The 16,672-nt window shown below is 41.7% G+C and overlaps 1 protein-coding gene across 2 annotated transcripts in view; it reads left to right on the top strand.

The window, feature by feature from the left end:
* The window catches only part of LOC141768206 (tensin-3-like), a 65,333-nt gene that overhangs the window by 10,286 nt on the left and 38,375 nt on the right, over positions 1-16,672 (top strand). For both annotated transcript variants that reach the window (XM_074636294.1, XM_074636295.1), the window contains exons 7-13: positions 235-347; positions 625-685; positions 776-851; positions 1,606-1,735; positions 1,977-2,042; positions 3,960-4,064; positions 9,254-10,204. In XM_074636294.1, the coding sequence (XP_074492395.1) occupies positions 235-347; positions 625-685; positions 776-851; positions 1,606-1,735; positions 1,977-2,042; positions 3,960-4,064; positions 9,254-10,204 (1,502 nt within the window). The remainder of the gene's footprint in view (positions 1-234; positions 348-624; positions 686-775; positions 852-1,605; positions 1,736-1,976; positions 2,043-3,959; positions 4,065-9,253; positions 10,205-16,672) is intronic.

The raw sequence follows: 16,672 nt of genomic DNA, 5'->3' as shown, positions 1-16,672 counted from the left end.
GATCTTCGATGTAGACCGAGGGATCTGCTGTGACTGTTGACCTCAGGCTGCAGGGTCATTAATCACCTGACTTATCCTCTTGTGAAACAGTTACTATAATAAAGCCACAATAAGGTTGTGAAACAAAGAGACGGACTTGATGAACAACACAACCACACTTTTATCCAGTCATAAAGTTATTTGAGATACTTGTGTTGGGTAAACAGCATGAATACATTTCTCTGTGCTCTTCAGGTATGTGTGGATGCTGGGGAGCATGATAAAGGGAGGCCTGAGGTTGTGTCCCTCTCCGTCTTTCCTCCTCTGCGTTGTTCTTCACGGTCTTCCCAAAATAAGACCAGATGGGGGTAAGGAGCAGATGTCTGATCTGAGTTAGAGGAAGCTAAGTAGATAAATAGCTGTAGCTGGCTATACAGGGCATATACTGTATTCTTCTTTTCATCTTATTGAGGAAGACGAAGGAAAGATGATCCTTATAATTTAAAACATGTAACGTCCAAAAAGTAATTTGACTCGGGTCGCAGTCAACGGCTCTGCTATACTGATATGCTTCTTGAACTATGCCGAACATTTCTTTCTCGAACGAATGCCATCTTTTGTGATGAAACTCTTCTTCCCATGCAGCATGTTGTCTCTTCTTGAGAGTCTACCAGAGTCTACAAGCTGTTTGCACATCAGCAGTCTAGTAAGAAATCACATCAAATCACATAATAATCTAGCAGGATGTTTTCAGAATAGAATACAGTGTGTAATTTGTGTTTATATCCACCTCCAGCCATGTTAATGCAGCCCAGACAGACCGGCTCTACTTTGTGCTCCAGCCAGCACAGCTGCTCAAAGGGGACATCATGGTGAGTAGTGATGTACTTTATTATGAGTTTTCTTTATCATTTAGGTCTATATATAAAAGTAATGATTACTACTGCAGTATGAGGCGCAAATTTTAAATTATTCATTATTGGGAACCATTAGAAGCTAACCTTGCAGCAACCCTATTTGACTTGCCTTTTTGTGAATGTATAGATTATTTTACTAATTTTTGTGGGCTGTCTGGATCAGAAAACATGTGATTCAACAAGCCAGTAGAAACCCAGAATACAAGTATGAACCTGAAAATTAGCATGATATGTCCCCTTTAATTAATTATGTATCTATTATTGGAAACTATTCTCCATATAGGTTGAATTAAAAGCTTGCCTATAGACAAATTTCCTATATAACTGGCAACAAATCGAACACTTCTTTCCAGGAAAATTCTTGGAGATCATTAGAGAAATTATTCAGAAATGTAGGACCTGTAGAATACAGCGTTACCATTTTTTGCTCAATTGTAATGTCTAATATGTTGGAAACTTGTAAAAAATAACAAATAAATCGCAAAGTATAAAAGACATAAATACTAAAAAAATCCTAAATATAAAATAAAATCTAAATCACAACTTCAACAGTTGTTATTCATAAACCAAAATTGGCAGGAAGTAGTTATTTACTGACCTCTTATTTTGCTTTAATATACTGACTATGCAACAGAAAGGAATTAATCCCAGTGAATCAGATTAGAGCAGCACGTACAGGAGTAGTGTGTCATCTTCTGTCTGGTTTTAGGTGGTTTGTTATGATAAAAACAGCCGGGCAGCCAGCCGTCAGGTCGTCTTCCGTCTCCAGTTTCATACGGGCCTCGTGCACGGACACACCCTCACTTTCTTTAAGGCGGACCTCGACTGTGCCAGTGAAGGTAATTATAACCCTGCACAATGCCAACTGTTGTTTCAGCCACTATCACACTATGCTGCAATACCAATCATAATCAGTAACCGATAAATCTTCCGGTGTTCCTCCAATGCAAACATCACCTGCCTAAACTAACCTTGGACCCAGTATCAGCTGTGCTGGAGTGCAGGTGTGAAGTACTCATGGAAAAATGTTCAGTGTGCCATGTTAACTGTCCAGCTGTCCGATGTTTGTTAATATTCCAGATTCCCGGTTCCCAGAAGACGGAAAAGTGGAGCTGTTGCTTTCTGACGGCCCTGAAAAGATAACAGGTAGGCTTTTTTCAGAAGTTTGTAGATGCATAAGCAAAGGGCAGCAACAAACATTACTACAGTGAACTGGATAACAGAACGTAGAATGTCTGACAGACAGACTGATATTGACATCTCTAGGGCTAACAACACTTTCGACACTAAGGTTCGATACACAGCGTAGTCGTGAGTAGTTTACAAAGACGAATGGTTGGCAAGTCAGTATTGGGTTTTGACATATTTTATGCTGGTACTATCAAACCCCTCCCACCTCCCATGCATAGATCCAACCCCGGGATACTGAGGTGAAGAAACACATAGACTGCACCAATTTTCATCAGGATTATTTCATTTTTCTAAAAACATATGCCATCAGATATTAATGAAAGACGGAATAATTGCATTTCTACACATGGCGACTTTAAATTTGACTTTTAAACTTGTACAACAGTTTTCACAGGGATTATGTTAGTTGGACATTAGTTCCAATAAACAATCAATAGTGACGTCCGTGGAATGTCCAGAGTAATGGGGCGGTCACCTGTACAATATTAATATTCGCCTCCTGTTCGTTCCCATTCTATGAGAGCAAAGGGGCGGAAAGATATTTGCTTCCGGTTGCGAAGCAAATTCGCATCTTTGCATCCGAAATGCAGATAACTTTTGGCAGGCGATGTTCACTCGCCTGCATCCATGCAGGCGAGTGACCGTGCCCTAACTGGGACGTTGTTCATACTGAAGAACATTTTTCAAATGTAATTAAATCTGAAACATCTATATCTCAATATTTCTACTCTCAGCTATTTGCATGGCCAGACAGCATTAGGGATAAGTATAATAATGTCTTTTTTGTAATTTAAGTGAACTGAACCTTTAAACCTTTTGCTAAAATGTACATTTACCTAAAACAAATCCTCTCTAACGCTCTGGTTCCCAACCTTTTTAGTTTGTGGCCCCTTAAAACAATCGTCACGTTCAACAAAATAATTATTTGTATATTAAATATTATATGTTTTCTTGCTCTTTCTTTTAAAAAAATAAATAATAATAACTCTTAGAATCCTGAAAAAGTAAAGTTATCCAATAATTTAGAGAAAAAAAACACATATTTCTGCCTTTTTTTCCTCTGTCAATTATGTCTTGACTTCTCAACTTTATCTTGTTCCGACCCCCTCGTTGGGAACCGCTGCTCATACAAACACCTGGACTCCCAGAACTACACACCCTCACACATGCACAACCAACACTCATCCACACAGACACATTATTTGGGCTACAAGTGCTGCAGATGAACAAAGACAACACCAGACATCACTGTCTCCTAATTCAAGCAGAAGAGACAGAAATGACTCAGTTTGAAACATTACATCTGCACACACACACACACACACACACACACACACACACACACACACACACACACACACACACACACTCACATACACACACACACTCACATACACACACACACCACACACACACTCTCTACTCATGAATGAAAAACATATTCATTCACATCAACAAACAGTCCCCCAGGTGGGGGCAGTGTTGGACACCAGGAGGGAGAGCGTAACGGCTAAACTGGCCCTCAGCGCCACAATCACACTCCTCGCCTCTCAACAGGAAGCAATACGAGGAGTTATCACATACACACATCTGACAGGAATTCAGATTGGAGATACTGTATACGGGAAAACACACAGGCGGGGGAAAACCAGGACACACTCACATTCAGAAACTTACACAGTTGGACACACACACACTCACAGGTAGAAGCAAAACCAAAATTAAAGCTCACAGCTCTTAAATCAAATTTGAAATGAGATCTTGCATCAGCTGGTGTTATTGTGTGTGTGTGTGTGTGTCGTTGTTGTTTAACTGACTCCTGACCAGCGTTGCCTCTTTGTCTGCTGCTCTGTTTGTCATTTCCATGTGCAGGCAGAGAGCTGTGGCACAACGGACGCTGTGTGACGGTGGACTATGACACCTTGGACCCTTTGGTCAGACGAGATTCATATCAAGACACGTCTTCTCTTGAAACAGGTGAGGTGCATTTTAATGCCTTTCAACAGATAACTTCACTTGTTTCTCTTTCTTTCACTTTCTCTTCCTGTTGTTCTGGATCCCTGCTGTGTCTCTGACTTAATTATTAGACCGGATTTAACAGCAAAACAATATATTTCAAGACTAAATTAACTTGTCTGCTCTGCTCTTACATAATGGTGACCTTTATTCTGTTTCCATGGCATTCTTAGGGAAACTAGAATGCCAATCCAGGGCTGCTTTCTGACTTTTTAAAGACTATACCAATGTTTTTGTAAGTCTTACCTCCTTCACAACAAATTATTTGGTCTCCACCAACTCCTGAGAGACATATCTGTCCCTTTAGCTGATAAAGGCTCCACCATGTCGACGCTGCCTGCTGCAACTGAAAAACAATTTCATTCAATTTGTCATTTGATACATTATTATAAAAATATCAATTATAGCCACTTTAAGTATACATGTTCTCTAGTAGTAAATGGAATAAAACATGCAACATTATAGGTATAGTTCTTTAAAGGTCCTCTAACCAATATTGATTTTATAGCATGGATTAAAAGACTGCATGTAATGTAAAATCAATCGTACTCAGTGCTGAACCCACAACGAATTATCATCTACTCTGCAGCTCTACAGAGCTTTTTTTTGCCTCTTTTAGCTTATAATTTTGGTTTGACTGCAGATTCACTGTCTAGTACAGTCTCTGTATTTTCGGGAAGCTGTTTTGAACAAACAAGCTCTAATAAACCCACTGTACAATACCTGCCCAACACCAAACTAGCTGGTGAAGAAAGTGGAGCATTTAGCAGCTAAAGAGCCGGATATTTCCCTCAGGAGTTGGTAGAGACCTAAACGGTGCTAAAAGGAGAGTGAATATTGGACGTACATTCATCAGGTTGACACAATCACCTCCAGGTGGATGTGGGAGTAGGCAGCTGTTTGCTAACATGCTGTAACAACTTGATGGCATGTCACAGTTTTTTTTCTAGCTTGTTGTGGATATTTCTTTTCCTTGCACGGCAGCTGGATTCTCGCCATGTCACGAGATCACGCGAGAATCACAGGATCACATATTACATGAAAATCCATCTTGTCAGGCTTCAAGTAATGCCTTTGTGACCGGCAAGCCAGATCACGGACCAATAAGCATCCCGTGTGGAGCTTCTCGCAGCTACGGGCGTGGCTTAGGTGTTTGGGTAACGACAGAGAGGGGCGACTGTTTGTTCTAAACATCATGGCGAGGTTAGCATAGATGCTGCAATAGCATCAGTTCTATCAGAACTGGAGAGCAGGGCCGGCTTAAGGCATAGGCCATATAAGTGGTCGCCTAGGGCGCCACCTTCTGGGGGGGCGCTGGTCGCCCTCTAAAAAAGATAAAATATGCCGGTGGGCACCTTTTCTCATTTTCTGTATTGAGGTAACAAATTAACAAATAAATAAAATAAATACAGAAAGAAATAATAATAGATTAAACTTATATAGCGCTTTTTTAGGATCTCAAAGACGCTTAAAGAAAGAAAAACACTTTTCAACCCTGTAACTCTCTTTCTCACACTTTCTCATCTGTCCGGCCGCACTCGTGAACGTCACACTGTGGCTGTGCGCACTGGGGCAAGGGTGATGGGCGGTGGGGTTGTTTGGTATCACAACAGCCCGAGTATGGGTCAGGATGTAAGATGTAGACGGACAAATGGGCCTCCAAATCCAAATTTTGCCTAGGGCACCAAAGGGGTTAGAGCCGGCCCTGCTGGAGAGCATTTCTTCATTGAAAGAAGAGCAAAGAACGGCACTGAAGGCTTTTCACGAAGGAAAAGATGTTTTCGCTCTTCTCCCGACTGGCTTCGGCAAGAGTTTGATTGACAGATAGTTCATCCAATCACCTGCAAAGTGTTTTTTGAAAGTGCCTGCCCTTTTCAGTTTCCCATGAAAGCTTCCCAGATGGTTCTGTGTAACAAACCATCAGGCGGGTCAGGTTAGAGTTTTCTGCCCCAAAGTGGCCAAAATAAATCAGTTAATGTACTTCTGGCTGCTCTTCAGAAGCTGCATCCCTCTGTGGGTGCAGATCCAGTCTCTGAGAAGGTCTGTTTAGACTCTGGCCTACGCTGTGGTCAGTGCTGTGGGTAACTGTCTGGTCAACTGAGCGACAGCTTACAACTCTTGTGGTCACAAAGACGTTCCTGGGAATGGGCGTAACGGCAATCATCTAAACAGCGGCCAGAGCCGACCTGTGGATTTGGAGGCGGCTGTTTGTCAAAGAGTTTCCATTTAGTTAGAACAACCGTTCACACACAGAAAAACACCAACACAAAAACACACACACCCAGACAGCTGAAACAATCACTTAAAGCGGCAGTTGAGGTTTTTCAGTTCCAGCTGTTTTATGCTGTTGCTAAATCTGCTCTGCCAGCCATGTAATTTAGATGGACCGAGAAACGCGGAAAAGTGGCATTTGAACGCACATTTACACAGACGCTCACGTGAACGCAAACAACACACATGGCCATTACGTTTAACCGCCAGCACACACGCATGCACATGAGCATACAGTAATGAGGGTGCCAGCCAGTTAGCAACGCAGCCAGTTGCAAGAATGTTGTTTTCAACCACAGGTGGTTCTACTTTACCCTCTCGGCCCACTCAGACACCCCTCCCCTCCGCTGCTTCTATCACTACATCTCCCCCATCTTCTTTCTTCTCCTCTATCTCCCTTTTTCTCGCTAAAGCGTGTTGCTTTCAGGTTCAAGTTGCAGGTTGCAATTTGTCCAATGTGTCCCCTTCCCCCTTCTGCACTACAAGTCTCTCCATAGCCCGCCCCCATGTTTACATTCCCCTCTCCATATTTGGCCAGCTCAAGGTCCTTGTGCTTCTTTTCTTGAAAGTGCATTGTGTTGTTCTGCACAAACTCTTCCACCTGTGTGTGTGCTTGCATGCAGTCTAGTGAATGATCCACCCTTTGGTTTTTCCTTCTACTGCTTTTCCCCCCTTTAAAATGCATGAGCGCACACACTCTCTGCACTACCTGTGTCAGCCCGGGACAGGATGCAGGAGGGGGTGGAGGAAAGAGGAGGAGGGATGAGGCAAAGCAAGGCTGATTTTTGCAGTGACGGTGAAGGCGGAGATTCGTAGTGCAGGGACGGAGCAGGCGAGGAAGGAGTGACATGAGAGAGGGGAAAGAGAGAGTAGGAGGAAGGGGGGGATGCATACAGGGGGGCTGTTAGCACCTTAAGAGAAAGAATGTTCTTTGCTTGTCTTCCTGTGGCAGCCTGAGAGCACGACAGCAGAGGAGCAACTAAGCTGGTCAGGATCTTTTTTCAGTCTTCCCTCTCTCTGTCTCTTTCTATCTTGTCGCCTCATCCTTTTCATTCTGTCCTCGTCCTTGCCCCCTCTTTCCTTTCAGCTGGTCATCTGTTTCTCTTTTCCTCTTTCTCTGACTCCTAAGGGAGGCTTCAGCAAAGTATTTCCATCCTGTTTCTAGTCCGCAGTGGGAACAGTGAAAGTTTCCCCCTGACTGCCTGTGAGTGAGTAAGTAAGCTGCTTTTTGATGCTATAGTTTGGCATTTTAGTGCGTGTCTTTTTTTTTTAACTGAAGTTCTGACAGTATTGTGAAAGTTATACAGAGTGTTTATCAGTGTGTGAATGTACTCTGTGCATCTGTGTGTGACCAGCTGTGAGGTTTACCATGCATGTCTGGTATTTGAGTTTTATTGCCTCTCTAGACTTAAGAGGCTGTGCTCATACAGCTCTGGTATGCACTGTATGTATTGTTGCAGTCACTGTACGAGGCAGTCTTATCTCATCCGAACGCAACGGCCTTTATCGGAAAAAGAACTTGCTTGTTTAGTTCTGATACGCTATATGTCTAGTATGTTTTAGGGGTGCAACTAATGATAATTTCCATTTATTTGATGAATTATTTGATCTAAAAAAAGCCAGAAAATGTAAATAAAAGTCTAAAACCCAAATATATTCAGTTTACTATCATATTTGATGATAAAAGCAACAAATCCTTACAATTGTTTGGCATTTTTGCTTGAAAAAATGACTTAAACAATTAATCAATTATCAAAATTTTCTGTTGATTGATTAATTGTTCCAGCTCTAGTATGTTTCTAACTCGCTGTAAGACTTAGAAAGACGCTCTGTTCTTGCTACATATGGTTAAAGTATACCAACATGTGTGTGTGTGTGTGTGTGTGTGTGTGTACAATCAGCTCTATCTGACCTCAGGTACACGTCTATGACAGACACGTCCTTTGCGTGACACACATACATATACACAAACTACACACGTATGCATCCGCCTGCCCACACAAAGGGGCTCTGTGTTATCTACATGGAGTGTGTCTGGAGTGATGGCTGTGGGCCAACAGGTGGTGTGTATGTATGTGTGTGTGTCATAGTGAATCATATACAGTAGCGGTGCAGGTATGGAGTCATATGTAGTGAGAATATCTCCAGTACAAAAGGTGTAATTTCTGCTTTTAGTTAACATTTTTACAGTTTAACTTTGATTTACTATGCTTTTACATCCCCTTCAGTTGTTAGCATGAGGTCACAGCAATACGCGTTTTGATTTTTGAAACTTTTGCCTCTATATGTTGCTGTAAACCTCTGATTCGTGGAACTGCTGCAACTTTTTAGGGAAAAGTATTCATTTATATTACAGCTGACACAATTAGTCAATTAAAGGAAAAGTCGATGGAAAGAAAATTACATCTAAAACAATTTTGATAATTGATTTATCATTTAAGTCTTTTTTTAAGCAGACTATCTTTGGTTACACCTTCTTAAATGTGAATGTTGGCTGTTTTTCTTTGTTATCATTTTTTTTTATTGCAAATTGAATATCTTTGGGTCTTTTTCAGCGTTTTCTTACATGTTTTAGACCACATGATTGATTAATTAATTAATAAAGAAAATAATTGATAATGAAATCAGTAAAGAAAAGCAGCCCTAATTTATATTTTAATGTACAGGTGAAAATGTTTAATTATAATACTCTCCTAGAAAGAAGCTAGAAAAGTTTGTCTTTGCTTTTTTGTGGTTGAAGAATCCTTGATTTCATCATGTCCTCCTCATGTCTGACACCAAACCTACCCCCTTGCTTCTATAGGTCACATTTGCATCTGTTTTCACTCTTCAGTTAACATATTAACCTTCTACTGACCTCACTGATTTTGTCTTCCCAGCTCCACTTCATGTCCTGGACCCTGGAAATGTCAGCTTGTATGCCAGAGTGAGGGAGAAGAGTAGTGAGGAAGGGTCTTCGTTCCACCTGACCACCACCAGCAGCCCCAGCTGCAGTGACCGAGCTCCATCTGCCAGCAGCGATTCAGGCCTGTCTGTGGCCTCACAGGGGCGGACCGGAGCCGGACAGAGGAGAGGGGCTGCACGGGACAAGTGTACCCAGGCAGGGAGGCTGCTCCCTGGGGTGGACTTTGAGATAGTTCAGCCTCTTCTGGAGGTCATGACGGAGCTTGCTGCCGCCGGCAGAGGGGAGGGGGAGATGACTGGAGACGAGTCTGGACTGGGACACACTATCAATGGAGAGGCTTCGTCCAGCGAGAGGGAAACTGATATATTAGATGATGAGGACGAAGTAGATGGTGAAACGGCTCCTGCTTCAGACCTGCCGAGCTCAAGCAGCGTCTGCTCCCTCTCCTCTGAGAACCTGCCTGAAACACAAAGATCAGCCCATGCTGAGTACTCCACACACTCCTGGGTTCGGCAGCAGCAGATGGTTGAGGTCGTAACTGAAACCTACCTTCAAGTTGATGGGGAAGAGAAGTTGAACAGGGTGAGGAAAGAGAGGCCGCCGCCTCTGGTAGCTCCTCACACATTGCCTCGAGGACTCAGCAGCAGGGAAGCAGTGCAGAGAGGGCTGACGGACGAGGACAACACACACAACGTCACACAAAACACAGATGTTACACACAACACTCAGTCCGTCAGTACTACACAAGAAGAGGATATGTCGTCGTTAAACACAGAATTTGACGAGTCCTTAGAGCAGCTGAACCAGCTGATTCTGGATTTGGACCCAACCTTTGTTCCCGTTCCTACCCGCTGCGCACCCCTGTCTCGCTCCGCCTCCCTCCACACCAATGGCCTCAGCCACAAGGGAAATACCCATCTGTCAGGTAAGACAAAAAAAGAGGCATCACACCATAGAATCAAAATACTAGTATCGGACGACACCGAATCGTCGTCCTTCCTTGCTAGCAACATGGCTCTAGGGTGGGCAATGTTGGTCGGTTCGTCCACCACTTTGGTCCAAACTGAAATATCTCCAAAACTATTGGATGGTTTGCCATGAAATTTGGTACACACATGATCCAATACGTTGGTTTATGACCAAATACCTGCAAAACTAAGATCGTTCTCAGCCAGCCTCAGCTGCACTTTGTGTTTTGTGCTAATTAGCAAATCGTGTGAGATGGTGAACATAGGTAACATTATACCAGTGGGGAACCCCTGGGTTGGAAAAGCGAAGCCAATGAGGAAGTGCCTTGAACTTGCATTATTTCTAATAGCCAGCAGGGGGCGACTCCTGGTTGCAAAAAGAAGTCAGATTGTATAGAAGTCTATGCAAAAGTCACCGTACTTCTCAATTGATTTATTACCTCAGTAAACATTGTAGACATGAGTTTATGGTCTCAATCACTAGTTTCAAGTGTAGGTAGATGATAAAGCAGGGTATGCTTTAGGTTGTGGCTACCTTGTGATTGACAAGTCGCTACCACTTTGTTTTCCGGTTTGGGAGTTGTCCGTGTTTTCGTCTTAGAACTTTAATCCTTTCTTTCACAGTGTGTTTCAGTTCGTGAAAGTTAATTGTAACCTTTTGGTGACCAAAAAATGTCTTATTCAGCGTTCGGTTGTACTTAGCTCCACCCTCTTGTGTCACTTCTGGTTGCAAAGATGGCGACGGCCAAAATGCCAAACCCAAGGCTTCAAAACGGCAGTCCCCAAACCAATGGGTGACGTCACGGTGACTACATCCACTTCTTATATACCGTCTATGCATTATACCTGCTGAACCTCAGCGTTTTAACATTGCTACATTAGCATTTAGCTCAAAGCCCTGCTGTGCCTAAGTGCAGACTTACAAGAGGCTGATGTTGCACTTAAAGCCAACATTTTCTGCATTGCTAAATACAGCTATTACGAAAAATGTATGTATTTTGGGTAAACTTGGTAAATTATAACAGCACCTTTACACAGCTCTACTTGTACAGAGACACAAAACAGTCCACTGTGACATTATGACTGGTTGAAATGCCACACTAAAGAAAATACATGCGTGCCAACAAGCTGGCGGGCTGCAGATGAAGCCTGTAGGTTGGACTTGTTATATTGTGGAGCTCAGTTCAGCCTACAGAGAACCATTTATAACCCAGACTGAAGGACTGAAGCGCTGCCCGATTGTGGAAATCTCCACCTGAGAGAGAGGAATACATCTGGGTTTGTTACAGAAGGTGTGTTTGTTAGTGTGTGCACAGTGTTTGCTGAAAGGGTGGAAGCATTTGATTAAACAGGTAGTGGGATATTCTGCAATGTAAGCACAATAATGTGTTTACCCTTCAATCCGTCTTATTTGGAATGGAAACATACAGAGCTGGCAGAGAAGGTTACATAAGTGACGTATGTGCGGAGACGGACCAACCTGACCTCTCACCACAGTGAAACTCAGGATGAAGTAATGCCATAAAAATGTAATCCACTGATATAATTAAATAAACTACAGTTTTGCAAGCAGGTGAATGGGATTAAATGAGTTACTTCTTATCATCAAAGATTCAGTCAAGGATGTTAGACACTGTGACAGGTTTCTCATGAGCCCGTGACAGGAAGCTCAAAGCTTTAGCAGATTTTAGATCTAGAATCAATCTACTGCATAACTTTGGATTAAACTGTAACAGAATAGTTCAAATCCTGATCAAGACGTTTTAAAAGTTAAATTTGAATTTAAATTCTACAAAAAGAGCCAATTCCTAACTCATAAGGCACTGTAGAATAATTTCATGGAAGTAGGCCTAGGGGTGTCCCGAATCTGATGATGCCATGTGGAAAATACCCCCCTGTCAGTACTGTACCACAAATCCATTTTAAATTTAATTTACCCGAAGGTTTGCAGGCAAGAAATAACCTGTGTGGTTTGATCAAACATCTTCTCTATCAACAGCAGTACTATCAGGGAGCAGTTGGGAATATAACTTTTATAATTCAGGAATTTAACACACTGGCCAGTTATCATTCAGACCTGCATGCCTGTCGCTTTCACAGTATAAAACTATTCCACCTTTTCTATAACGCACAATGTAGAGAGCTGATTTCAAAATGATTCAGGCCAGTCGATCTGCAATCTGTCTATCTGCCTGGAGGTTTCTGGATCAAGAAAACTTTGTCAGACTCAGTTGTGAAGACTAATCGGTAGTTCAGTCTAGTTTACTATTACACATCAATATTGCCTCTTGTAAAATATCTGCACCCTATTTCATTTTCTCCAGAATTGACTCCAACACGCCTGCTTATGCAATTCAGGCATCCGGTTTATGACATTCAGATATCTGATACCACACAGGCTACAATATAATCTGATGTAATTCAGATTTATTATTATTATTTTTAATCCGCCGTGGGGCAACAAAAATTGCGGGGTGCCTGTGCCTGTTTAGCTCATTAAGCTACAGGGCAACAGCTGTATCAACAGTGCGCAAAAGAAGCCTGTTCACAGGAAAAGGCTTATGAATAACACGATAATGCGCAATATCATTTAGGGTGCAATCAGAATGCCTTTCTTGCTTTTGGTGTGTCGTTTGTAAAAGCATGTAGTCTGTACCCGTACTGACCGCGTAAGTATATGCAACGCTTCGAGACTGGTGTTTTGTTTTGTAAGTTATGTTAGTGACGTTTGTGACGTGTTCTTTAGTGATGTTTATGATGTGTTTTCTGTACTCATTTTTAGCCCAATCATGACGTTTTTCCAAAACTTAAAAAAGTGGTTTTGTTACCTAAACCTAACTGCGGACGTTACCGTAGTTTTGTTGTGTGGCGTACAAATGATACGCGAAAAACGTAAAATGTGTCCTCATGACACCTGGAATGTCCGTGTAATGTTGTGCTATGTAAACACCTTCCTGTGAATCCGCGTTGGTAAAAGAAGAAGAGTTAAAAGTCAATTAAGTGTACTCATGAATTAACTCCCAACAATAGCATATACAATAGCATTCACATATTTTATGTGCATCTTGGAGTATCGTATGTGAAAAGCTGTATGGAAACCACAAAATTGGATAAAACGCTTGCTTGAGGTGTTTTTTGCCTCGTTGAAAAAGAGTCGATGCGCTAATTGGATAATGGAAATGCCTTTACCGAATAATTCTGACGTAGTGAACATTTAACTCACATGACTGATCAGCTGTTTCTGCCGTCAGCGTCTTCTCGGATATTACCCTAACATGCTAATGCTTGTCTTCGTCTCTGGACAGCATGAAAACATGACCAATACTAGTGGATATGAAAGAATTATTAAAACTTGCCCAATTGAAACTAATCCCTGAAGAACTCTCTCCATTTTTCTCTTGTAGATGGGTTAGTTATGGTTAGATGGCCAAGTCGACTTGTTTTGTTTCCGGTTCGCAATCTCTACTTCTACTCTTTTGCAGCCATCTATAGCGCTAACTTCTGACCAAACTACGCTGTAGCCGAGTTAATTTGCTCCAAACCAGTTGATGGAAATGCGCCTAATTCGCATTTCTTTTTTTTGCGACATTTCAAAAGTCCACTTCAAATTTGCTTGACAATTGAATGAAAACATGGCTAATGACTGACTTGGACTTTTTGCCTTTTGATTTGGAAACAACTTGATATTCTCCCCAAAACCAAAGATTACAAAACTGATAAACTCTTCATTGTCCTTACAACAAATATGCTTTGAATCAAATCGACAAGGAGCCAATCATGTTGAGTGAAAAGGGGGAAAGGTGTGTTTGGCTGTGCAGACAAATAGTGACTTGTTTAGGACTTGGGACTTGATTTGGGACATCGTAGTCAAGACTAGAGACTTACTTGTGACTTAAACAACCTTTTTTAAAACTTCCACCTGAAGATGTCACAGTGATGATGTCTGTTTTCCCGACCCATATGTCAGCGTGGCTTCTCTCACTGTTTGTCCTTCCCTGCTAGCACATATGACAGATTTACTCCCTCTCATATCCACTGGGATGCACCCAGGAGGAAGAAGGACATTTGTGCTGCGACCTCCACTCCTAATTCATTTTGTTTGAGGACTGTGGGTCATAGGTGTACGAGTGATGTCATCACTTCCCAGCTCTTTGTGTACAGAGCAGCTGTTCCATCAAAGCTAACCTCGGTGTGGCCCGGTGGTTCATATGGGAGATTTCCGACAGTGAAGATCGGCCGTGACAGCTCCTGAATCATGTCTGTCAGGGTCTCTGCTGTAGTTTATCTTTGACCCGTAGCCATGTGCCACGCAGGGTTACATTACTGCTGACATTTAACCTCTGACCCTGTGTTTTTGTGCACTGTCAGGTCAATGAGAGGGCTTCTCCTATCATGGAATTTGAGCACAGGAAATGGAGCATGTGTGTTTGTATGTATGTAGGTCAGCAAGTTTGTCAGGGGGATATTTCCCGAGGGCATATTTGGAGCAGCAACACTAATATTTCACTGCTTGGTAACTGCAGCAGTGTGTGTGTAGAAGTGTCTGTTTGTTACGTGTGTTTTCAAGGCAATGTTTTGAGGCCGGAATTTGTAAGCGATCAGGAATGCTTTTGAAGTTTGACACAACACTTTGCTCTCCAGTGTGTTTGCATCATGCCCTCCTTCTCCCTCTCATCATCTTTGGAGTTTGCACTCTTCAAAAGAGAATAGCCTCCTCCTCACAAATACAGCGGCTATCAAGTGATACTTGACACTGTAAAAAAAGAAACCTCAGCTGGCCCTCTAGTGTAGAGGAGGAACTGGATTAGTTTCAGTTGGACTAGCACGTGAGTTTGAGATGATGGATGCTCACAATGAAAGCTGATCTCATTATGTTCCACATGGCTGTTTATAGTTGATATGCACAATTGCGTGTGGTCCCATATATGGTCAATCTCTATCATGACACACGTCAGACTGGGGTTTCTGTGTGTGTTTTTTGGTGTTTCCATAGTCTCCAAAGGCTGCAATACAGCAAAATAAGATAACTTTCAAAATGTATTTTATTGTTTTAGTTGACTAAAAGAAGAAAACATGTCTCTGTTATCATATCTACATTACTAATTTTAGTTTCCTGTGTATAAATGTCAATGCAAAATCAGCCCCAGTGTTGTCAAATTATCAATATTGAAGTTTTTGGTAAAAAAAAAAATCACCCAACCTGGCTCACAACAAGAGCAACACAACTGCTACAACCTGCAAGGCGAAGGTCTCATGACTGACTCAGCAAGCTAGCAACTTAATCCGTTAGCTCCGTTAGTTTACTGTTGGCTGATAAAGAATAAAGAATGACGAAACACAGCAGGTTGACTGACAAACTTTGACACGTTTCCCTTTGCTGTAGAGAGATTTTCACATTTTCAATCTTTCTTCCCTGATAACCTTCTAACAGTGCACAAACAAACTCCCAGAAAGCATAGTTTGATGACGGTTTGTAAGTTACGTTAGTGACGTTTGTGACGTGTTTTCCATAGTTATGTTACATTGTTTCTGTACATATTGTACTTATTTTATGACGTTTTTCCTAAAACCTAAACCTTTGCCTAAACCTAACTGTGGACCTTAACGTAGTTTTGTTCTGTGGGTACATTTGAAACGTGAAAAGCCTAAAATGCGTCCCAATGACACGTGAAATGTCTGTTTAATGTCATGCTATATATACGCACTCCAGTGAGAACAGGTTGATAGGCTACACCAATACTACTACTTGGACAGCATTACGTTGTTGTCTATGGGGGAAAAGCAAAGAACTGCAGTTGCAATTAACAATATAGACTGGGAACAGAGTGAATGAATATAATAATGTGACCGTACGTAGAATTTAGTAACTAAAAAAAAAGTTGTTGTCATGAATATTGGTATAGCAGCTATGACAAAATAAATGACAGTTTATGGCATAACAAGCGATGACGTCTCTCACATTTTTGGATCGAAGTTGCTGATTGCAAATATTTTGTACCTCCTTAACTATAACTAGGTATTTCAGGGCTTTAACTTAAACTGAAGGTTTAGTTTACTACTTTGTAGAACCAATAGCCTACTGGATTTAAATATGAACGGTAACATATCCTTAATTTCCTTAAATGTTGTTATTAATGAATTGTGAACAAGCTATGGGACATTTTACAGTTAAAAAGTAAACTTGTAAGTGGTATTTTCTTGTTATTTATCTGCTGACATATAATCCGATACTGATGCATTGAGCTAAAATAGGTTGATGGAATACTTTGCTTATCAATTTCTTGTTTTTATGACTCTGGTTGTCAAGCAAAGAATAAGAAAAAGTCTTTCTTGAATGATCTACTCCCATCTGAAAAGAGAACGGCTGATTGTCCAACAGATGTTTTTCGGACAAGCCGCCATAATGTCCCACCATCTGGTCACAG

The sequence above is a fragment of the Sebastes fasciatus genome, chromosome 5, assembly GCF_043250625.1.
Source record: "Sebastes fasciatus isolate fSebFas1 chromosome 5, fSebFas1.pri, whole genome shotgun sequence".
NCBI lineage: Eukaryota > Metazoa > Chordata > Actinopteri > Perciformes > Sebastidae > Sebastes > Sebastes fasciatus.
This window is presented reverse-complemented; position numbering and strand designations above follow the sequence as displayed.